Source organism: Rhea pennata, chromosome 10, assembly GCF_028389875.1.
Source record: "Rhea pennata isolate bPtePen1 chromosome 10, bPtePen1.pri, whole genome shotgun sequence".
Taxonomy (NCBI): Eukaryota; Metazoa; Chordata; class Aves; order Rheiformes; family Rheidae; genus Rhea; species Rhea pennata.
In genome coordinates, this window is record NC_084672.1 from 22,626,902 (window position 1) to 22,651,218 (window position 24,317).

The 24,317-nt window shown below is 52.8% G+C and overlaps 1 protein-coding gene across 1 annotated transcript; it reads right to left on the bottom strand.

Annotated features, from left to right (window-relative positions):
* Positions 1 to 16,924: 16,924 nt before the first annotated feature.
* Positions 16,925 to 19,954, bottom strand: LOC134144842 (zona pellucida sperm-binding protein 3-like). Its single transcript, XM_062584051.1, has 9 exons — positions 19,547 to 19,954; positions 18,947 to 19,065; positions 18,746 to 18,849; positions 18,298 to 18,475; positions 18,100 to 18,220; positions 17,900 to 17,991; positions 17,682 to 17,827; positions 17,267 to 17,386; positions 16,925 to 17,034 (listed from the first exon to the last, which is right to left on the bottom strand). Exons 1-9 carry the CDS (start codon positions 19,952 to 19,954, stop codon positions 16,925 to 16,927), a joined length of 1,398 nt encoding a protein of 465 aa, XP_062440035.1.
* Between the last annotated feature and the right edge of the window lie 4,363 nt (positions 19,955 to 24,317).

Genomic DNA, 24,317 nt, shown 5'->3' on the forward strand with positions numbered 1-24,317 from the left:
GAAAAGCAGCGCTCAAAGCCGCTACCCGGATACTTTCAAGCCTCCGGAAGAAGTTCAGCCTGGGGATCGCGCTCAAGGAGAGCGCCGTGCCCCGGCCGGCGGGGGCCAGGCCGAGGCTGGCGAGCGCGCCGCGGGACGCCGCTCTCCGAGGGCAAGGCCGTGCCTCCCGCCCCGCTGACGCAGAGCGTCTCGGCTTACCCGAGCAGCGTGCCGGCGCCGTACGCGACGCTTCCGCGTTGTAACTCCGCCAGGAGCTCTCTCCGCGCCCTCTGCTCTTTCCCCGTTCCCTTCGGGGCTTGCCGGAGCCGCCTCGGTGCAGCGCCCCGCGAGCGGGCCGCCGGGGCTCGCGCGCCCTTCGCTGCCCACCCGGCCGTGCCTGCGGCCGTGGACGGCTGCGCCGAGGCCCGCGGCATCCCCGCGCGGGAGCCTCTGACCCGCTCCGCGGCTCCGCGCTCCAAATTTTGGCAGGACGCGAGCAGTGAGCGTCGCGAGGGGGGACGGCGGGAGCTTGCCGGGAGCAGCAGGACGTTGTACAACGCGCAGCTCCAGAGCAAGCCCCAGCTTCAACTGGGGCCTGAGCACCTCTGACCCAGCCCTGGGCCCATGGCTTTCTCCAGGGCCCATCTGTTACCAGCCCCCCCCTCCCCAGCTCCTCGTGCTCCACGGGATGCTCGGGGGCAGGAGCAGCCACTTCTGTCGCGTTCCCCAGCGGTGAGGGACATCCACTGGGCCACTCCAGCTCGGCTGCACCTTCTGCAGCCCGGTTTTGCTCTGCAATGCAGGGAGCAGCGGGTCACGTGCCTCCTCGGCCGTGCTTATCTCCGGCTACGCTTCCACCTGGCGCGTGTGCCTCAGAGCCAGATAACTCGCCCGCAGCACTTATCTCTCTTGCAAAATTCACTCAGCGAGGAAACGCAGAGCGCTCCCGACACGGCGCGGCGAGGCACGGCCGCCAGCCGAGCCGGGAGAGCGGCGGTGGCCTCGGGCTGCGTGGGGAGGAGGTGACGCGCGTGCACGCAGCGGGATGCGCAGCCACACCAGCCAGTCCTGCTTCAGCTCCGTAGGGCCCAGAGACCTTGCAGGCCACTGGCCATCAACACCATGCTCTCTTCCGGAGCACCACCACCAGAGCAGAAGGTCCTCCTCTGTGCAACCACAGACCACCGTTGCCCTATCCATCACCTAGACATCTTCCCTTCCCAGCTGGAGATTCTCCTGTTGTTTGCTTAGCTGTTTGATAGGGATGAGCACAGGATGCCCTTGAGGAAAGCAGTGCCTGGTGGCAAGGTGACGGCCAGCATGGATGTGTCAACCACTTCAGCCTCAGCCACCTTCACTGGGGCTTCAGGCTGGCATTCCTCTTGCAGCCCCTTGAGACACCCACCTCCATGCTGATGTCCCTGTCCTCATCCAGCCCTGTGTTCTACTTGGTTAAGACCTCTTGATGCGCACTAAATGTGAAACCCACCTCCCTGCTCTTCTGCCAATGCCTCTCCGTCCCCTAGCACCCCAGAGCTCCTTAGCCTGAACCCCCATCTTGCTCATGACTCCCTATTGCCCTGCTCTGAGGTGGTGCAGACCCCCTTCGTGGGGTGCGTCCAGTCCCACCCAGCCAGGATAGCAAGGCAAAGTCCCACTCAAGCCAGCAGGAAGGCTGCTCCCAGCCACCAGCAGCATATTCATGATCTCCTTGAGATGTTTCAGTCCCTCAGAGCTGCCAGAAGCAAGAGAAGCTCCGGTTCCCACATCCTGCTCCAACAGACCCACCGCTCTGACCTTCCCCAGGAGCAGCAACATCTCCATGATGGGAAGAGAGCTTGTACCTGCCAAAATATGCTGGAAAAAAAAACCCTTCTCTCACAGCTGCAAGCACAGGGCCAGGAGGTGCCTGGCTGTTCAGACTCCTCTCCAGGCTCATCAACCAGGGCAGAGCCTGCTCTTGCCTCTCGCTGAAATAAAACCACCTGTACCTCTTCCCTGTGCCAAGTCAAAGGCCTCCCAGTAACCGTAAGAAAGCAAGGCATAAGCACAGCCTGGCTACACTCAGGCCTCAAATAGGTTCTCACGGCCATGATGCACCAATTAATTCTCATTTGCGCCCTGGCACTTGCCAGCCTTTAATTTCACAGCTTGTTAGAAGCCTCCTTGCTGCAGGATGGCTGCCAATCGATCTGTGGCTGGGGGGTGACAGCTTCCCTGCGCTCGCAGGCTAAACAGCTCAGCCAGCAGCCTGGGGTGGGCTCCAGCCTGCTCGTTTGCCTATTAAACCGATGACAGAGGGATGTCTGCATGGCATCCCCCAGTTACAGCCTTCCTGCAGCACCTGCATTGCCCGCAGGGAAACAGGACCCAAGGGATAAATATCCCAGCAGCAGGGCAGAAGCTGCACCAGCCGGCGCCCCGGCATGCCGCTGTGAGCAGGACCTGCTGGAGGGGAGCTGGAGCCAGCCAAGAGGCCGGCCCGCAGGCAGGTTTGAGATGGTGAAGCAGGTCAAAGAGCAAGCCAGGAATCCAGGCCACACTCAGGATCAAAGGGGACCAGCTGGAGGGCAGAGCTCCTCCAACAGGGCTCGGGCAGGGACTTCCTTTGAAGGCACCAGGCTGAGCTTCAATAGGGCTCCTGGGCCCAATGGCAGAGCGAATGTGGGAGTCCCGGGTGAGGTTGGTCAGGGCCATCAATGGCATGTTTCTGCTGCTTGGTTTTGCTCGTTCTGTCAGTGCTGGCCTCACCCTGCAGCAGGTGTCTGTGTTGGATCAAGAAACAACATTGGCCAACGCAAAGAGCCAACAGTGTTGCTGCAGCATGTTGTAATATCCAAAGAAACAGGGTTTTCTCCTCCACTGGAGTTCCCGACCAAACCCACTCATTCACAGCAGAGTTTAGTTTTGAGAGCATGGGGTGGCCACGCCATGAAGAGGGACAGCCTCAGCTACAGCTGTATCGGTGCAGAGATGGCAGCGAGATCTTAGGCTGGCCACAGTTTAGCGGTCAAGATAAACAGAAATGTGTTGCCCGAGCAGTGAGCTGGAGCCCAGGCTCTCCTGCTGGAGGCAGGGAACTGGAGCAGTGCCTGGCTTTTGGGTGGAGGGGGGATCGAACCGCCCGTCACTGCTCAGTGCTGGGATTTCAGAACGGTGCAGAAGCAGCGGCGGACCGCCGTGCCACAGGGAGCCTGCTCTGCTTAAACCTGCCTGCGAAGAGCACAAGTTCAAGCCCATTTCCTCCTGGCATGCGGTGGCCCAGAAGGTGCAAGCTGAGCAGGCCTGTTTGCCTTGGAGCCCCACCACGGAGGAGGAGCCCCCTTGGGCCAGGAACTCTACAAACGTGGCATTAACTATATAGTTAAGTTAAAGGATGTGTTTCAGCAGGTGTGTCCGGAGGTGTCCCCCGCTTCAGCCTGGACCAGGTCTGTTCTGGCTCCTGCTTTCCTTACTGGGCTGAGTAATTATTAGGACAGGAGAAACAACCCAGGAGGACCCAAGGAGAGCTGCAGTGCGCGTGGTGCCCAGGAGGCAGCCACTGCTGGTCTCCTCGACCGCCGGTGAGGGAGAGGGGTTTGGCTGGGCTGGTCCGGAGCGGACGAGCCCCAGACCCTACAGGGGGGCTCTCTGGCACCAGCCGGCGCAGGGCCAGCGCGGCCAGAGCCCCGGACGTGGCTACGCTCCCGGATAGTAATACAGACTCCTCTTGTAGTGTGTTATGTTCGGGAAGAAATGTGTCTTGCTGAGTGACAGCTGGGTGCTCTTCCACCACTGGGTGGCAGTGGGCACACGCGCACCCGTGCACACGCGTGCACGCCCACACGCACCTCTGCATCGCCTGGCTCCAGTTAGGTGCTGCCTCTTGCCTTGCTGCCCCTCCGGACCCACCCCCCCCCCCCCAGGTGCTCCCAGGGTGTGAGAACCTGCGCCGAGCATGAACACTGCAGTGTCCCCGTGCTGGAGCAGGGCTTCATGCTGCGGATCAGTGGGGACCCAGGGAGTGGAGCTTTTCCACCTGGTACATCCTGGGCTCTCAAGAGCCCTGCCACAACACATCTCCTCTGGAGGTAGATGGAAACGGCACCTTTGAAGCTAAAACAGTCACTTACCTCCATGTCACTCAAGGCAGGCGAGGACCATGTCCACTTCCTGCTCTCTGGGAAGTTAGAAATACCATAGCACCACCCACAAGGAGAGGAAAGATGCTGGGAGACCCTCCACAGAAGAGCTCTGAGGCCCATCTAGCCCTCCTGCGGCAGCACTGGGCTCCTGCGTGCCCAGCACAGCGGCATCCTGGGTCCAGCCAACGTGGCGTATGGGGCTGCAGAGCCTGCGGGAGTGCAGCTGCAGCGGAGGAGCCCTGGAGGTACTTGTAAGACAAGGGATGACATGCTTGATGGGACTTCTTAATTAGATCTCACTAAACCAAAATGTACCGGGGCTCCCCTGGTGGAGCAACGTCAGACAAAACATTAATCACGCTCCAAATAAATAATTAAAACGCTGTGGCTCTTCAAAGGAGAAAAAAAAAAAGAAAGAAAAGAAAAACAGGAAAAATTAAAGCCATCAGTCCCAGCTCATGATGAGGACCACAGCCGCTGGGTGTAGAGACGTTGTGCCCTTGGGGAAGGAGTGGCTGCGTCCCCAGGGGCAGAGGTGCTGGCAACAAGGTTGCCACAAGCAAGGGGCTGGGAAGAAGGTATCAACCATGGTCCGGACTGTGGGAGCCAACATGGGGGGCAGTGGTGGGGAGCATAGCTCAGGTTCAGCCTGAGCCACCTCCAGCTCTGGTCACTTCTTGCCACCAAGGCCACATGTTTCAGGTTCCCGAGGAGGGCACAGCCCTTGAGATTATCTTCCTTGTTTGCAGGAGAGAAAACGCAAAGCACGTTAGCCTTGGCCAGCGGGGCCAGGCTGAGCCTCAGCTTGGTCAGACAAAGCCTCATCCACCCCCAGTGACAGCAAAGGCAAGCTCATGCAGGAGAGACAGGCTGGAGATGATCACCAGCCCACCAACCTTGTCCCGGTCACTAACGCACAGCAAAGCCTATGTGGCCAAAGTCCGAGAGGTGTCAGGATGGGGTTTAAGACAGCCAGATCTCTGCTTTGCATTAAAACAAATTTATTCACAACTAACCTGAAATGATAGATGGCCTCAAATGATAGATGAAAAACATGCTCCTTGCCAGCACCATCACCGTTGGCTGTATTTCCTGGGGTAAAATGATTGCCCACCTTCTGGTTCATGCAATCTCATGAGACTTTATCTGCTCTCATTTCTACTTGTCCAAGACTTGTAGCAAGCCAGGAAGGGAAGTAGTGGGAGAGGAGAGGGACAGTGAGACATAAAGTTGCTCTTCTCCTCAAAAGCCTCTCCTTCTCTGCCAAGACAAATAGGAATGAGAGGAGCACTGTGCTTCCTGTTCCCATGGCAAGTCATGAAAGGTCCTTTCTTACTAATGGAGCATCCCCATAGGGAGTTTTTCTGGAGAGGAATGAAATATGTCAGGGGAAGCAGGGGATGTGAAAGGGCTACCAGAAATTTGCTGAGCTCTTCAAGTAGGTACCAGCAAGAGCAGTGCCCAAATCTCGGTGAGTGCCAGTGGCTGCCCAAGGCAGTGTGGGAAAATCCCAGTGGGAAAAAATTCTTTGTCTAGCACCTAGGAAACACTTCTGTGAAGAAAAAAAGAAAAAGAGGCTTCCAAAAAGATACAGCTCCCTCCCCATGCCTCTTTGCTGGACCGGAGATGATTACTCAGTATAAGCAACAAGGAGCTTAAATTATGCATTGAGCTATTTGCCTGGAAGAAGATGATTTAGAAGAAGCCAGGCTGGCCTCCCCATGGCCACCTGGCCACGCACACGTGCTAGCGGGATGGTTCTGTGCAAGGCTTGGCACTTGGCTTTCTCCCACGCACTGGGACATCCATGTGTCTCCACCCGCATCACCCGATGGGTTGGACACCAGCTAGCATCCACGGTGACCCTAAGGCCCGATGGAGCCAGAGGCCTAAATCTTTCCTGGCAGTGAGCTTGGATCTGTAGTGGGACAGCCCAGAGGCTCCAGGGAGGGAGGTCACGGCCACCACGTCCCACTCGGCAAGCTCCTCGAGACCCTCTCAGCCATTGCCACTGCACGGCCCCCGTTCTATGCTTGCCCCAGCGCCAAGTCTTCTCCGCTTGCACCGATTTAGCACGCTCTGGCCGAATGAGAGCAGAGAGGACATAGCGCCCAGGAAGGGTTTCTCTTCCCACTGCATATGTTGTCTTTGCTTTGCCGCCACTTTCTCTTTTTTTTGGAGGAGGGGAATGGAGGTATCTTTCTTTCATCTAACATTTTCTCCAACGTATTTATTGAAAAGCGAGACAGCAGTTCAAAGCCGGGGCTGTGACTGAATCGGGCTACTCTGCTCACTCCATGGCCAAGCCGAGGACTGCTGAAATATTTAGAGCCATTACTGTGTTCTTAGGTTTCCGTTTCTACCCCCCAGCATTCAGGGGCTGTGATCCTACAGGGAAGGGGGTGATGCCCTGGACCCGGCCACCTGGGAGATGCCACTGCTCCTTGTGACACCCGCATGTCATGCCCCGTGAAACCTCGCGCATGGCACATGTCCCTCACCTTCCTCCTCCTCCTCCTCCACAGCAGCATGCACGTGTGCAAACACCCAGCTGGCTCCGGACCCAGAGCACACACACAACCACACATACTCCAGCCATGGCCAAAGGACTCGTCTGCAGTCTCCAAAGGAGCCAGCAGAAGCCAGAGGATCGGGCAAAGCAGCAGAGCTCCCGGGGCCCAGCGTCCTCGCCTCCCCTGAACCCAGACACGGGCACCCCTCGCTCAGGGAACCAGCCCGAGCTCAGAGGTGGCACCTTGGTGAGAAGGGTCTATCAGAGGGCTGTGCTGGCCCTTGGGTCCTCAAGCCAGCAAGGAAAGCGCTGCTGAGAGCAAATTTGGTGACTGGCCTCGACTCGCTGCGGCTGGCTTTGCTGTTCAGTTGCTGTTTTATTTTGTGTATTCGGTTTCTTTAAACACGCTATTAAAATCTCTTTAAGAAAAGAGGAATAGATCTGCTGCTTGAACGCTCCCTGGCCAAGTGTTTAAATAAATCAAGAGGAGGGATGGCAGGATACGCAACCCAAATGGTCCGGGACGGTTTGCTCCGTGCATACAAATGCCGCCCGGCTCCCGCTGCCCGCCGCAGGGGGAGCAGCCAGGCTGGGACCGTCCCAGCACCCACATCGCACGGGTCTCCTCGGGCTTTTCCACTCAGGCTAGTTGCCACCAGCAGAGACACTGAGCCACCGTGTCCGAGCGTGTTCGCCCACCTGGGTGTCTCGGGGCCCAGAGCAGTCCCAATACAAGATCTCATTTTTATTAATAGTGCAAAGAATACCAAGTGATGCTCCAAAGCGCCTTTTTACAGAGGCCCTGATTTGCCCCTAAACTTTCGCAAAGTAAGTCACTTGTAGGCCTAAACCTTCTCTGAACAGAGCCCTCCCCAGCTTCCAAAACAAAATCACTGCTGCTTGCTCGCCGCCCCAGCCCGGCAAGGAGGCATCTTGCAGCATCCCGAGAAAGCTGCAATATCCGCACTCAGTGCCGGGCTAGAGCTGGCGAGAGGACAAGGCACGAGGGCTCGGCCAGCACGCAAAGCTCAGGCGTACGGGGTGGGGAGCACCCGAAAGCAAGCCCTGGTGCTCCCGGCAGGCTGTAGGGTGCCCGCGCCGCCCCTTGCAAGCCCGGCACCCGGCTCTTTGCATCCCCATGGCCCAGGGAGCGATGGCTCCATCCCTGCCACGAGCCCGGCGGAGGCACCGGAGCTCGCTGGGAGCGAAGGCCTCCACCAAACCGGCTTTATTGCATTAATATTTGCTGGTAATGAAGTTAGATAGCACTTAGAGTCCCAATCAAATTAGGAAAGCTATAATGAACAAGAAGTGGTGCATTAATTCATTAGCAGAAATTACACTAAATTATCTCAGCAAATAAGGCAAAACTCTAATTTACCAGTGGTGTTTTCAAATGGCTTTTACTCCTTTGCTTCCCTTTGCGCCATAGCGCATTTTTTATGATAGCAAAAACAAGAGAAGTGAATTAAATCCAGGTCCTTAGGGAAACAGCTTTGTCGCTCAGCTGGGAATAAATAGCCAGAAGAGGAACTTTCCTCTTCATCTCCTTTTGCAGGAGGCACGAGGCAGAAATCCGGGGCTTCGCCCTCATCTCGTAGGGCACGGAGAGGACAGCCAAGCCCAAAGGAAGTGAATTGCGGCCCAAATCGTGGCTGGAGACGGGGGCTCCGAGGCCGCTCTCCACCCCGGAGGTGCTCAGTACCCAGCCGGATGAGGCCCGAGCGATCCCGAGACTTTTGGGCCGAGGCACGAGCCAAGACCTCCCCACTGCCCCGGCCGCTGGGGAAGTTTCTTCATCCCCGAGTTTCTTCGTAACCTCGGCGAGCAAGCTCCGGGCCGGGATGCCCACGACAGCCGCCAGCGCTTTACGATACACCATCATCCGTGGCGCGGGGAATCAGTCACGCTCCCCGATCAGGCAACCGAGGCTTTTAAAAACAGCCAAATAACAAGCAATAAATAACAGCAAATGATCTCCAGCACTTTTTCTAGGACACTGCCTCAGATAGAGCTTGCTGGGGCAGGAAAAGGCACCCCGGCGCCTCTCTTGCAGGCGCCATGGGATTGAACTGCCACCCGAGGACCGTGGCACGGTCCCTCCACTCGCGCTGGCAGGTCAAGCCCTCCAGGACTACTCAAACAGGCCAAAAATCCTCTCCTGCCTCACTGTAGGAAATAGGTGTTATTTACACCAAACAACCCGACCCCACGGGAAACACCTCCGCAGCAGTCACTGCCTGTAAAAACTGCACCAGCAACGAGTCCCAGGGCTTAGAATAATGTTCTGCTTTGCTAATGGCCATGGAAAGAAAAAAAGATCACATAGCAATTTCCTTGGACATCTGCAGACAGTGCATTAATAATGCATGTCTTTGGGAAATCAGCCCCAACATGGAGCTGCCGATTTGTACATGCTTAATACACAAACGTGGGCATCAAAGTTTAATGCCTGCTTTGAGGGGGCACAGTCCCGCGTGGATGCAGAGCGCAGAGGATGGGCACAATTCATGTCACATCCTCAGCCTGGCATGATTTAGGAAATAAATACTTGGCAGGGAGCCAGAGTCCTCGTGCCCAGGCAGACACGACACAGCGCTGCCATTTAACTCCTGTGCATCACTTCTGGGGGTGGTGTCTTCCTCCTACCCAGGCAACAGGGCTGGAAAAAAAAACACATGCTAGCACCCTCTCCAGGTCTCCTCAGCCACAAAGCAGCCTTAAAACTAGGATTTTTTTTTCTCCTCCTCCTTTTCTCTGCTTTCTTCCAATGCAGGATTTTTTTTTTTTTTAAAAAAAAAAAAGGAAAAAAGGACAATTTTCTCATGCATTCCCATGAGTCCAGAAGGTGGCAATTCAAGGACCTGGAGGTGCAAGAGCACGGCTAGAGCCCCCACGAGCTGCAATCAGATCATCTTCACCTCGGCCCAAGGGACATTTCAGGCAGAAGCAGGATGCTTGGTATATCAGAGACCTTATTCACATGCCAACTGCATGGCCAGAGGCTCGGGCTGATGGGGCAGAAAGGAGCCCTCAGACATGGGCATCAAGGCCCTCAGCCACCTGTTTTGAAAGCCTGCCCTGCAGCAGGAGAGGCCCCTCTTGCTCAGCACACACACAGCATTTAAGGCAACCGGGCTCTTGGCTCTGAAACTGCAGTAAATACTGTTGAGGAAATCCTCAGGTTTTGTGGGGCTGCAGGGCTTGGCTCTCTGAACTGCCCTGATCTAACCCGGTTTTGTGTCCAAATCGCAACCCTGGCAGCTTGGGGATGAGAGGAAAGGCTCATTCCTTTAGAAACTGGAAAATAAACCCATGAAATGACGCTCTGGCCTCAGTGACCGCGAAGCGATTTGTGCTGGGCAGCGATTGCTATTCCAGGCACAGCCGCACGCGCCAGCCTGCGGAGCCGAGAGCCTTGAAGGGGAGACAGCCCAGCGGCCGAGGCTTCACCTGGCGAAACAGCACCCAACTCCGGCCAGCGGGGCCAGGACTTCACGAGCCCTCCAGTGCAGGGGGCTGCCCTTACCACAGCAGGAAGCCTGGGTTTTCAACTAATTGGGAAGTTTGGGTTACTTAATGAGCCTGCCTTATGGACCACGAATCCTCTGCAGAAAGGTCTATCTGCTGCAGCAGGACAGACATGGCAGGGGGGTGAAGAGAGCCTGGTTTGCAGTACAGGCTAAAAGGTGCCACGAGATAGACTGAATCACCCTGAAACCAACCCAGTTCTGTAGAAGGTCCCAGGAGAAGACCTCCATGCTCTCAGCTTGGAAGAGCAGGGTGTGTAAGATGGGAGAAAGCAGAAAGGAGATTGTCAGGAGCCAGCAAGAGCTAATGGTGGAAGCAGCTTTCCAGGAGGGTCTGGGAGATGGTGGAGGGGAGACGAGACAGACAACACAAAGGCAGGGCTGGCAGACAGGCTTCAGGAGCTACCAGAACCACCAGGCTGACCAAAATAAGCCTCCCAAAGAGCTTATGCCGGGCCCTGTCCCCAGGGGATGGAGTCCAGTTCTCAGAATAATGCAGCACGAAGGGATACATTTTCCTCTTCTCGGTGCTCTGGATAGTGCACAGCACTGGACCAGCAGTGTGGCTTTTCTGCCATTACATACAACAGGCCCTCTGCCTGAGGGCCAGCTAGGCATCCACACGTGTGGCACAGACCAAGGGGGCGGTTCCCCCCCAGAGGATTAGGTCTTGCCATAACTTTGGGAGCCCAGCACAAGGCCACAGAACAGCTAAACTGAACATTTCTTCCTTCCTCTCGTTTCTCCTTTCTGAGGTTGCTGCTCTATCTCCAGCCTGCCAGGCCTTCTGATGTGACAGCAGTGCTTGCACTCACTTCCCTGGGCATCTGCAACTAGGGTCAAGCTGGGACTTGAACTCTCAGTGGCAAGCTTAAGGCACAAAGCAGACCTACTCAGTATATATCTTGAAAGGACCAGTCCAGGATTTACCTCCTAGTGTGTGCGAGGAGCAAGATATGGCAAGGCTGCACAGCCACCAAGCCAGGCAAGACACAGGCAGGAAGGACTCTGAATCTGCCCAGACCTGCTGCAGATTCCCAAAAAAAGGAAGTTCCCAGCTCACTTCCTCAGAGCTTTTTCAGTTAACTAATTATGCTACCCATATTTAAACACCCTTACTGCCTGATGGACCTCCCAGCAAGGGAGAGGAGTACAGGACAGAGCATCCATAGGCTTAAACTCATGCTGTGCAGAAGAGAAATGGGCATTTACACTCTCCCTCTTCCATAGGGGGCAGGTTAGTCCTCTGAGTACAAGTTTCCAAACAAACACAGCAACCAATCCATTTTTATCCTCAGATTTCAGTAAAAAGCCTGATCTTCTTCTGTAGAGTAAATTATCTCTTTTAATTGTCTTGAAGGCCACTTACAGCCTCTTACCAGCATCTCCATTTAATACACCACTTACAGCAAGCTCAAGACAAGTGAGTAACTAACACATACTCGTTCCCATTATTAATCCCTACAAATTGATTGTTCTGCCAGCATATGCAGCTTCCTAATTAAGTCTTTACTCAGGTGCTCACGTGCATAGGGCAAATGAATACTAATGAAGTCCAGAAGCAGCAGTGATTGGCCTTAGACCTCAGTCCTATGTGAGCTGCGGAAGGACAGGTTGTTCACAAGTAGGAAAGCCACAAGCAAGCGGATCATCACCTCCAGCCCACTATGCACTGAGACCACCATGCACGTTTCTCCTGTGCACAGTTTATGGTCCCTCAGACTTCAACACCAACTTTCCAGGAACATAGAGCTGCAGAAAAACTGAGCTGACATCCTTCCCCTGGGCATTAAAGTATCTCACTATCCCAGGCCCTCCCAGGAGCAAAGGAAAGAAGGTGCCATAGTCTGCTGCTAGGTCCCTCCTGCCTCTAGCTTTGGCCCTCCAACCCTAAGCAAAGGCTCACCAGCTTTCAAGTCTTTCCAGCCCAGCAGTGAGTAAAGCTGGGGAAGGCCCAGCTATGGGACAGACCCAGCTGCCTAACACATCTCTGCTTGCTTTGAGTAACCCGGACCAGCACTGCTCAGCACCATCCATCAAGCACTGCCCAGTCCAAGCTCAGCACCCTCCACAAGCCTGCAACAGGTTTCCCAAGTTGTGCTGCAGTTCCCATGCAGCAGGGACAGCCTGCTCCTCCCTCAGGGCATCTCTCCACTCCTTTCAGCTACAGACTACTCCCAGTTGTATTGCAGCCACAGAAAATGGCACTAAGTCTCTTCCAATCCTGTTCCCTCTGCCTAGCAAGCTGCATGAGAGTCCTGCACCAAGGCCCTGACCTCTTCCCTAAACATATTCAGGCAATTTAACGAGGCTGTAACAAGCCAGACAAAGCTGGACCAGCAACTCTGCATCTATCACAGCTCCAGCAAGAAGTCGCCATGCCTTGCAGATGGGAGAGCAGTGCAAGGCAGCCCTGAAAGTATCTGGTGCTGCCCATTTCATAGAGCACTCCATGACAAGCAACCATGATCCTGATAAAAGCCTCCCATCACCTGTGAGACCTCTGCCCCCTCTGGGTCCTTAAGCAGCCTACAGTGATCTCAGATTTAGGAGTATTATCTCAAGGCTGGACTTCTGGAAGCTATTTGAGTCCTTTTCCTTCTCCGCATTTTCCAGCACGAAGGAAGCCAGGGCAACAGCCTCATTTAGCCCCAAAAGCCTTCCTGTTCCTTTTTCTTTCTTCTCTCAGCTATTGAAGCAGGGGAGAGGCCAGGGCTAAAGAGTTTCCTTTACAAGGGTGCCTCTGCATTTCTCTGTTTATCTCCTGTCTCCACCTCCTGCAGCAAGACAGCCTCTTAACAAGGATCCTCCTCTTTAGGGGAAGGGAGAGGAATGCAGAGACTCTCCACTGCAGTTAATCACACTCAGAAAGCAATCTCTAGACCTCACATTAATCAAGCAGAGGCTATGAAGCAAGAGGGTACTTTAAACACACCTTGTTCTTCAGTCGGAGCTCAGCTTGCTAGCTAGGAGGACAGAAACCAGGGTCTCTTGTTAGTCTTCGGCTCTCCTTAGTCTGGAGAAACATTTTTCCCCTGGTAAGCAGGGCGGGGGGGGGGGGGGGGAAAGGGAATGTTTCTGGATTAACAAGTAGCAAGAAATTAATAGTTATATTAAATCAAAATAACACTAAAAGCTGCACAGGCCCTGGCTACCGTGAAGGGAAGCTGACATTATTTTTTAAGCAGCAGTTAACTGATGCTCAGCCCTTCCTTGGCTGGGAACAGGGCTCGACAGGAGGGGGTGACTACTCAGAGCACGTTCACTACCAGCGTAAGTCTCATCTTCTGCAGCAGAGTCCTCAAAAGAGGATCCGAGCACAGACGATGGGATTAGTGCTTAAGAGGATCAGATCCAACAGGACTGATCCCAAAATGGGGCTCTTCACGTGCGGTGTCGGGGCGGCTGAGGAGGCAGGCTGGCCATCGCACGGCTGATCCGAAGGCAAGGAGGCTGCAGCTCTCAGTTCTGCCGGCCAGCTTGCTAATTAAGAAAGTTTCTCTTCACTCCAGCAGAGCCACCATTATCACCACAGCTAAAAGCGTAATTCGGGAAGCCATTTCCAACAACAGCTTAATTGAATGTACAGATTAAGCAGCAGCACATGCAGTCTCACACTCGACACGTCAGCTCAGGAAGGAAAAAAAAATCCCTTTCAGCACCCAGTAGCTCCTCAAGCCTCTTGCACACGGTGTTTCTGGAGAACACTGTGGATCTGCACCACACTAAAGAGCAGTTGTTTCTTGTTGTGACTGCCAGGTTTCCTCCCAGTTTCATGCCAAAACTATCAGAGGGCAAGAAAGAGTCCCTGTGTCCTTGACTGGATCTTTAAAGCCTGCAGAAGAGCATGTCAGAGCAGGAGTCCATGGCTTGCTTCAAAAAGTTAGAGAAAACCATGCAGCTTGGCTTGTGTATTTAGTACCCGATAGGTTTCAGAGGGAGGTGGAGCAGGCAGAACATACCAGCCTAGGGCTGTGCTCTTTTGCAGCCAAAGAGCCTGTGCAATAGATACAACACCCAGAGATGCACAGGTCTCGGGCAAACCCACCGCATACAACTGTGACAAGAGTGCTGTCCTGTTCAGCAGCAAGCTTTCTTAGGAGAGAAAGAAGAGGTGAGATCTTAAGACAGGGACCTCAACACATACTAGACCACCTAAAAAGGACAGGCTACAGCTCATACTCAGATGACACAACTGGCTCTCCTTGCCTTTGGGAAGACAAGGGATAAGCTTTCAGAAATACAGACTGCCCCAGGCATCACAGCTTGACCACACAGCCCTGAGGCATGTGTGCTCTTGTCTAGGTAAAATTAAGGAAGAGGTTTTAATCTTCTGTAGCTTCTTCAGAAAGTAGCTTGTGCTTAAAATGAAGGCTGACATCCTGATCTGGGAAGACTTCAGCCCAAAAAGCTTACCTAGCTGCTTCATTATTCCACCTGATTATTTCAGGTCTGTTGCTAGATTCATGGCAGAGGGAACATGGGAACTACTCTGAGCTGATCCCGAGGCTTTCAAGCCTTAGTTAGCTGAGGGAAGGGACTCTGCTTAGCGCTCTTTATAGCCCGTGGAGCACACGTGCAAAGTGATTTTTCAGAGCAAACAGGATCAATCCCAGGACAAGAAAAGTTGCATAAGAATGTTAAGAAAGGATTGTTTGCAGAGACAGAACTGTATTCAGCCTTTGTTTTAAGTATATGTAGATCAACAAGGATCTGCACAGCTAGATTGCAGCCTGATGGCTAGGGAATTTGCCATTAAGTTCTTGAGCTATAAAGTGCTATTTCCAGCATTCAGCTACCAGGTTTAGGCCATACATTTACCAGTAGCAGTCTTCAGATATCACTAACAAGAGCAAAGGCCCAAACACATGAGAAGGAGGGCTGCCAACATTCCTCTCAAAGCTGGTTTTGCTGCTTTACCCATTTTGTTCTTTATCTGGAACCAAGAGTAGCTTCCTCAGTTCAGAAAGGACTGGTACAAACAACAGGTCTCAATAGACAGGGTCCACAGATAAGGGTAGACAGTAAGAGCATGAGGTACAAGGTCGTTCAGACCAGACTGGTGGATTGGAGCCAGCAGGTCTGGGGATTCCCCCAGCTCACCAGCACAACCCAGGTACAGCCATGATTTGATGAGCCTATTCCCACTGCTGTACTCACCTAGGAGCACAGGGTCCCATATTGGCACAAAACAAGCATGTTCACCTGATCCAAAGTAAACTGAGATCTTTTTAACCAAATAGCACCACAAAGCAGAGGGCTGGAGAGCCACAAGGGGAGGAAATTCTGGGACAGGCTGAACTGGAAGCAACAAATGCTCCCAGGCTATTTCTGCTCCTAGTAGGGTAGACTGTGTGGCCCTGTACAGGGCGCACATCCCAGGGCAAGCAAGGTACCTCTCAGAAGCGTTCAAATTGCTCGAGCTCCTGTGATGTGCAAGCCCTCAGCATTTAGATTGAGGACCCTAAGAGCCCCAGACCAGGTTGGGTTCCACCTGACAAGACAAAGCCTTTAGCAACTTAAGTCTAGATGCCAGGATAAGCCTGTGCTGTGTAGGAGAGAAAGCTGCAGAACAGAGGGAGAGATTTAACAGTGTGTTAAGGTCCATCTTGCACTTATTGACTCAGTTTAACATTAATGAGGACTGTGTTCTATGGCACAGTCCCTCCAACACAGGAGAGAAAAATCCCTGGAAGGAGACAATAACCCAAGTCTCATCACCAGACCTGCCTATTCCAGAAGAAGGCTGCAGCTTTAGCCTCTGCCACAGTAAGAGCCAAAAAATGAAGGTTTTGGTCTTTACCCTGCAGCCATCTTCAACAAGAGCAGTTTCCAGCAGGCAGACCAAGTAGCTCTCCTTCCTTACCCTCTTTAACTGCAGAGTCATCTGCTCCACCTTTGCATCCAGCCATTGCCCTGTTCTCCTCGTAGCTGGAGCTGTTACAAACCAGTGGTAAGTGTAAGCAATGCACACCTTCAGCCTCTGCCTCATCTCCAGCACCACACCAACATCATCCAGTTCTCCCAGCAGAAGCCCAGCACCTGCATGGTCCCAGTCAGGGGCTGAGCCTGAAGGGGGCAGTGCAACTGTGCCAGGGCTACCTTGATTCAAACCATCAGCAAGCCCCAGATAGAGCCACTGGGGTGTCCTCCTGTATCACTCCTGCTAAGGAGGAGTAAACAAGCCTTTTAAAGTTAGTAATCCATTTAGTATGTGTTAGCGACATGAACTCTTCTCTTGGTTACCTGAAAGCAGGAGCCATATCTTGCCTGCATCTAGCATTTAGGACTGCAGTCTCAATGACACTGCAATAGAGCTGGGAAGCATCTCCATAGGAAAGCTTCCTACACTCCCAGCAGTAAGCACTGTGATTTGGGAGATGTTTTCTGGGCAAGGAGCTGCGCTGTAGCCCTAGCCTACAGGGCTAAAGGCTCCAGTGCCAACCTACAGGCTCAGCAAGTCAGTGGGCGGGCCCCAACCTACCATAAGGTGAGAGCTCTTCATAGCCTTAGCCATGCTGCTGGTCCAGTGGCTGCTTCATACACACTTGCATCCACTACCAAAGGTGGATAGACCAGGACATGCTGGTCACAGGCCACACTAGGAGATGGCTTCCCTGGAGCTGGTGCCTGAGTACAGCCCTTGACTCCCATCCCATCAGCAGTGTAAAGCCTGACTGGTGTCCCTGCTCCCCACCCAGGGCAACACAGGCTCACAGCAGACAGAACCATTACTATTTATTCCAGGAGAGGAGTTACAATGACACTCCTGCAGGAGGTCAGCTGCAGTTTCTGCACACCAGGAACAGTCCAAGGGCAATTAAGCTCAGCACAGAGGCTGCAATGAGCATGACAATTTGGACCAGCATAGGAAGTCCTTCAGCAGCACCTAGAAGAGATAAGATCCATTTACTAGGCATTTAACAGCTTTCCGCCATCCGTCAGTGGCAGGACTCAGAGGCAGGCAACTTTGGTATAATCATCAAAAGACAGTCTAGGGGACTCCTTTCCAAATTGTCTGATTTTTGTCTAGGAGTGAAGTCATGAAGGATTCAGGACTAGATCATCCTGGAGTCACCTTCAGTAGAATTTAAGGTATGTTCACAAAGAAAAATCCATACCCTGTGGAGTCTTCCCTGCTGGCAAGAGATCTTCTGAGGAACTCCATAATCCCTGAGTTGGATCAAGGATTATTAGTGGTCCAACTGAGATCTCAGCCTCCAGTTCCTTTGAGGACACATCTAAAGGGAAAGGGACGTGGAAGTTCTTAGAGGAAGCAACTCATATTTAGCCTGCATTTCAAACTGACCCCTTTCCACAGGTAGGTCTTAGTGAAGTATGGCCCCCAAGAAGTCAGGTTTACAGTAGTTGTAAGGATAAGGACATACAGGCAGTTTCTTGCCCAAGGACATCAGAGAAGAGCTTGTTTTGTCCTTGAGACTAGATCTTCTCTAAAGATCTTTCAGCAGACTTTGGTCATCCCAACCTGGAGAGTCACCCAGGTTTGGAGTCCACTTTAGATATGCAGAGATTTACCTTGTCCAGAAGGCGCATCTCTTCTCAAGCGCCTCCCTGGCCATCTGGCCAGAGGGTTATTTCTCCTGGAGTACCCTCCATGTAAGTGGCAGTGGCCAGTCTCACAGCAGCTGCAGATGTCTCCAGTACCCTCCACTGGAACCCAGCTGAAACAGAACCAGTTGTGAGACCTCTTAAGCTAGTCTCCACCCCCTCCCTGTATATACCCAGCTACTCACAGGTTGCTGGCTTTGTTGAAGAAACAGGCCTTGTTTAGTGGATTTGGGGGCTGGTCAACTGGGGAGACCTTCAGGTGGCAGGTGATATAGATCTGGAAGGGAAATTAAAACAGCATGCCCAGAATGAGTTACATTTGTTCATGCAGAGCAGCATCACTTCGGGGAGTGTGAGGGAGGGAAGGGTAGATGCTACATCTCACCAAGTTTCTGTCATCTCCTGCAAATTTGAATACATCAACTATAAACTGCAGTGTTTCCTGCCTTGATCTTGGGGACACAAAGGCTGAGGTAGTCTCATCTGATCTCCCATCCACCAAACACCTAGACAAAGGTCAGAAGTCAGAAGCTTCCCAGCCAGCTGCAGCAGTACCCCATCCAGACAGCAGTCGATCCCTTACCCATTGAGGTCAATCAAGGCATATCGGGGAGAGGAGTTCCTGTCTGGAGTCAAGGTAGCAACACAGTCATCTACAAAGAGTCTTAGAGGGACATGGTTCCCTGAGCTGACATCAGCTTGGAAATGCAGGCTCTCTCCCAGCTGGAATCCATTGGAGAGTCTTTCTGCACTCCAGTCATCTAGAAAGCAGTTTCAAGGTTACAGGTTGCTTTTGAGAAAACTATTGCCTGCCTGTGCTCAGGCTTCACCATGGCAAGTAAAATATGCCTTGCCGTAGACAGTTCCTTCACGGCACATGAGAGGCTTAAACAGCAAACTCACATGTCATGCTTCCACAAGAGCCAGTTTCAGCCCAGAAGGCAGTTCTGCTTGAGCCCTCAATATCCATGGCCAAAAGCCGGCAGGGCTTGTGATCAGAGGGAAATATGGATTTCAAACGTTGTACCTACCATTCATGAGGCGCAGGGAGAACATCAGCTTCTCCTCTGCTGACAGGGTGGAGTGGAACGGAGCCCACGTGGGCCTGATGGCATTGCTGCTCACATTATTCTTCCTGAATAAAGAGATGCGCATTAACCAGGCTGTCACTCATCCATGACAGCCACCATCATTCTAGGCCCATGGGAGCAGAGACAGCTTTAGCTACTCACCTGGGATAATGACATTCAATAGGAACCACGGCAGGGTTGGTTCTTATGATGACCAGGTTGCCAGTAGGAGTAGGCTTGTAGAATAAGCTTGTTTTGTAGATCAAGGAGTCCAGGGTCATCTGGAAGGAGCATGGGAGAACCAATAAGTTAGCAAAACAAGTCAGTCAGCCACAGAAGCTGAGCACTTTCAGACACCAGATGCTGACTGTACTAGGACACCTAGGTCTATCAGCCACAGAGACAACATCTCTCTTCCCTATTTCCTAAACCAATACCTGTAGGACACCATGAAGCTTTCTATTAGTGTGCCAGCAGAGTAGAACAAGGGAGATGACCCCATAGGCTGCATGGGTGGTCAGTCACGAGGACTCACACACCAGCAAATACCTTCATCAAGTATGCAAGGACTGTAAATAACACTGTAGGTCTACAAACATCCTCTTCCCGGTAGACTTCAGCATACTACGTCCAGTCAGCCCCTGCCCTCTCCTGATGGGGGGCAGGGGTTGTCAACACATTCTCAGAGACCCCCTTTCTATGCTTCCCCAGTGATAGTTACTTCAAAGACGCATCAGACTCTTCCTCACCAGCCCGCCTTACCTGCAGGGTGCTGCCACACTCGTGGAGCCCAGCCACAAAGGTCACTGTGTTGTCCGCAGAATTCAGGGCTGCAGGCTGGCAGGCAGCAGGGCCCAGGGTCAAGTCCGCAGCCCTCACCAGGCGCCCTGTGCCAAAGAGGTCCCTGTGCACAGTAACCACCATCTGAGCCTCCTGGCACTGCACAGCCACAGGGTGCAGCGGGGACGCAGCCTGGAGCTGGGAGATATCAACCCAAGCCCAGGGGGAGGGCTGAGAGAAGGAAGGCACATGAGGCTGTCTCCAAGAAGAGTCTCCTCTTACTCTCAAAAACCCTGAATCCCTCTGAGAGAAATCCCAGGGACTGTAAGACACTACTTTAGCAAGCACCCAGCATAAAAGAGCAATCCTCAGGCTGCCTCCAGACCCCATCTTGACCTCAGCAAACCCAGCATACAGAAAGGTTGCTGCTCAGCAGCCTTTATACCTGCACTCCCAGCATCCCAGCCCAGCCCAGAACTAGCACACCTGGGGGCTGCAGCCTGGCCCACCTGTACCCCTGCCCAGCCCCTGTAGCAGCCCAAGGCAATGGGACCCAGCTGGAACTATCCCTCCCTCTTCAGGAAGGCAGGGTGTTTACCCCAATCCAGCAACTAAGGCTTGCCCCTGAGCAATCAAGTCCATCCCAATTTTTTTTTTATCTTGCTTATTTGGAGTAACATCAGCTTGGCCCCTCTAGTCCTCCTTCCTGGCAGCAGCAGCAGAATGAAATTAGTGTTCGGTCACACCATTAGTCTTGCTAATGGTGAGGGAACAGCACCGGAAACCACACTGGTAGCAGCAGCCACTACCCTGGTGGCTCAGGGATGTGAGGGAAGGTTGCCATTGGCAGGAGAGCAGACACAAGTTCCTGCCGCATCCAGGAGTCCCAGCTCTGGGGAAGGTGGTGAGGAGCACGCTGCATCCTCCTCCAGGCAGAAAGCCCTGTCTCAGTGTGCCACGGGTCTCTTCTTGAATGTCGCCCTTGCCACCCATATTTCAAGAGGCCATATTCATCCCCAGTGCCCAGCATGACTGCTTCAAGAGAGGAGGCAAGGCCAGCGGGTGTCCTAGCTGTCCTCCAGCAACGCTGGCACTCAAGAGACCCTCTACCTGTATACCCAAGTCCCAGATGGCCACAGACCCTCTGCTCTTGTCCTTGTGTCTATGCGCACACCCCTCTACCCTAGGTGAGGTGAGACAGGCCAGTTTTGGCCACCAGCATCCCAACGGATCAGTCAGGCTCCCTCAAGCTCTATGAGCTGCTCTGCAGTGAGCAGTGAGGCACCTGCCATGTGCCAGCCGTCACAGGAGTCCATCTTGCTGGGTGTCCACCCTAGAGGCCCTTGACATCTTCCTGTGCCAGACAGGCAGGAAAAAGACGCATCACAGCCGTGAAGGAGAAGAGCTATATGGAGAGCATTGCCCTAATGGAAAAGGCCATGCTCTCTGCTCCATGAGCAGATGCCTGTGGAGCAGAGGGTGACGCGTTTGTCAAGGTGAGACCATTGGGAGACAGCAAGCAAGTTTTGCAAGTTATCAAAGTCACTGACGCACCCAGAGGAGATCCAGAGTAACCGTGCACGCTTGTGTGCTTCACCCCGGGAAGGACAGATAGTGTTTTCAGCACCATGGCTGGGCTGGGAAGCACCACCAGCCTCCCACACACCAGCAGTGTCAGCGATCCCCCAAAGCCCAGGCCCCTAAGCACCTGTAGTTTCACGTTGTAAACTGGCAAACTCAAAAATGGAGGGGACACTTTCATAACCCTCTTTTAACTGCAGAAGCCACCGGGGCTCCCATATTGGCAATCTGTCCGTATTCGATTTCATGGGTATCTGCTCTGCCTAATCGTATCTCGAGTAATGAAGGCATCATAACCAGTTTATTTGCATAGCAGGCAGAGGTACCAAAGCTGATCTTCTCATAACAGCTTCTGATAAGTGAATGGCAGGCATAATCAAGAGATTAATTGGCCCTCATGTGTTAATTATGCTAATTGGTAGAGCTGTTCATGTGTACAGTACGATGACTAATGGCTCTACATCGCTGAGTTGGATAAAGAGGTTGAGGGGTCACACAAAGCTATTTTCTGGAGTGGCAGAGAACCAGTGAGCAGCTCTCCTTTGCTGCCCTGACCCTGGTGTCCCCTGAATTAGGTGAAGGCCAGCTGCCCACGTGTGCTCTTTACTGATACAGCTGAACAAGACATGGGAGGCCTATTTAACCCGAGTGGTTGTATCAGGAGGTGCATTCTTAGAGGTGCCTTACATGTGTGTCCAAGAAAATGGGCTTTACCAGCTGAAGTTTCTTCCTCCCAGTCTGCTAGTTTCTGCTCTGCAGTGCAGGTTGGGGTTAGTTCAAGCAGCACACAGTTTACTCGTAGGAGAGCGCATGATCATGAGCCAGAGAAGCAGGACCTGTAAGGGTGAGAGTAGCTTGCAGGAGCTACTGCTGCAACGTGAATAACCACACACACATGCCATCCTTCTCTGGTTAGATCTCCATGGCCCTGACTTGTCCCTGATAATTTTATGAGTGATGAATAAATGATACAACAAGAAAAACCTTTCTAGAACATGGGGAATGTCTAAACCCAGGTCCTCCCTTGTGCTAGGTTAATGTCTTTTACCCTGCAGGGACAGCGGGGCCAGATTTGCAAGTCATTTCTGTCCAGAAGCTAGATGAGCACAGCGCGGAGCCCCGGGCGGTGTGCCCTGCATCTCAGCCTAGTACAGCTTCAAGCCTCGGTGCTCTGCCTTTCTAAAGAGACGTACGTAGGGAGCCCAGCACCCTCGGAGGGAAGTCAGAGCCCGGTCCAGCTTTCTCACTTGCTTTTCATGATACCAGCAGCAAGTCTGGCAACCCTGAGGACCCACGGCTCAAACTGCGACATTCGACTGTCCAGACCACAGCCCAAGAAACCCAGTGTCCAGCCTGACTGCTGCAGATTTGTGCTCAGGGCCAACACATCAAGTCCTAAAGGGAGACAGGAGGCTGCTCTAGAGGAAATAACCGTATTTCTCCTCAAAGGCAAAAGACCAAAGAGCTCTGATGAGGTTAAAAAAGCTGGTGTTGCAAACCCATCCTCGACCCTTAGGGATACAGGTCTGGAATTTTCCAGTCTTCGCCTTTTCAAATCTAATAAAGATACACATGTACATACAGAGAGAGGGAAAGACGATGCGAGTTATCAGTTTTGGCACAGCACTTAGTATTGCCCAGATGATGGACATTTCAGCCCCACCTCATGCCTTTCATCTGCTCCAGCCAGGCACTGGCAGGTCAAAGCACCGAGAGCAGGACAGTGTGAAAATGAATTCAGGTGTCCAGGATGAAATGAGAATGGAAGATTCATGGGCCTTAAATGTTGCTGTTTCCTGCTGGTATGGAGAAGGCTGAATCTGTTGGGTGGAGAACAGCTTTTATTCTCATTTGGGTGCATTAGCAACTTGTGATCGATAGGCAGGAAAAAAAAAAAATCCATCCACCATCCCCTGGCTCACTCACTGCAGCATCCATCACTGTAATCTGTGTTTAATGGCGCTGAAGGAATAGCCCTTTCAATCTGTGAAGTCCTCTGACTATATATTTCCTCTGGTAATGAAGGACACTGGGGGACATCTCCCTTCCCTTTCGCAGCTGTGATCTGTCTTTGTTCCCAGGCTAGCAGGAACTCCGTTCCTCTGGTTCCCCTTGGGATGGGTCCCATCAGACTTTCCTGAAACTCCTTCCATCCCTTAATTTTTATACTTTGTTTCTCAACCCGGTTGAACAGTGCCTAAAACACGGGCGAGCAAACAGTTGTCCTCTGGAGGAGAAGTCCAACCTTGTGGGAGAAACTGGGCAAACAGATGACCTTCAGAGTGGAATAAAAGGTATGCTCCACATGCAGCCCCCAGCTCCGGCACTGTACAACGCTCTGGCGAAAGCCAAGGAGCTCCAACATCTGCCTTTTTCCCTGAGGTTGGAGAACCATTTCTCTTCTGTGCATGGAAGAGAACTGCACCCTCTACGCTTCATCCAAGCTCAACTCAATGTCTCTTCTGAAGGATCTGTTTATTTGCCAGGGTGCTTTTTCACTGGAGTACTGAATATTTTATTAATAGGGGAATTGAACAGTTACCTGGCAATGTTTAAGCCACTTCTACTTACCTCAGACAGTACATGCTTCTCCAAGGATCGTTAAGCAAGGACAACATAACGTCCCTGTTCCCCTGTTGCCCCGACCAAATGATGATACCGCCAGGTCTTCAACGCACTCCCTTGGATGCAGCTTGCAAAAGCATTCGCGAGGGATTTGTCTCACCCGGCTTGAGTAACGATTGTAAAATGGCATTGAAATACCATCTGGGCACGCGTGCTGGAAGCCACCCTCATCCCACTCGATAGTTCAGACGTGCTGCTAAAGGGAAATGGATCCGTCTCGCTGAACACAGAAAAATCGGGGGATTTACTTGGAGTTGGAAACTCGTAGCACTCATTAATTCTCCTGGCCAGAGACCGTTCTAAATGCCAGTTAGGGATTTTTGAGAAATACCACTGTTTCACTGCAAATGTCTCTTCAATGACCTCTGAGTCACTGAGATAAATAGGTACTCTGCTTTTTTCTGGTTCAGATCAGTTATAGCTGCTGATTGATAAATCGCTAAAGTGGTCCATGACAAATCGCACAGGGTAGCCAAGGCTGTAATTAAAATGTCTCTAACCTGCTTGGTCATCTCTGACATATTGGGACCAGATGCACTGTGGTTGT

Excerpts from the sequence above, each read along its gene's own strand:
- LOC134144842 (XM_062584051.1), bottom strand. The coding sequence starts at position 19,954 with ATGGGGTCTGGAGGCAGCCTGAGGATTGCTCTTTTATGCTGGGTGCTT. Across the intron at positions 18,221-18,297 it reads GCCTTGATTGACCTCAATGG|GTGTTTGGTGGATGGGAGAT; the intron begins GTAAGGGATCGA and ends ACCTTTGTCTAG. Across the intron at positions 17,992-18,099 it reads CAGGAGATGACAGAAACTTG|ATCTATATCACCTGCCACCT; the intron begins GTGAGATGTAGC and ends TTTCCCTTCCAG.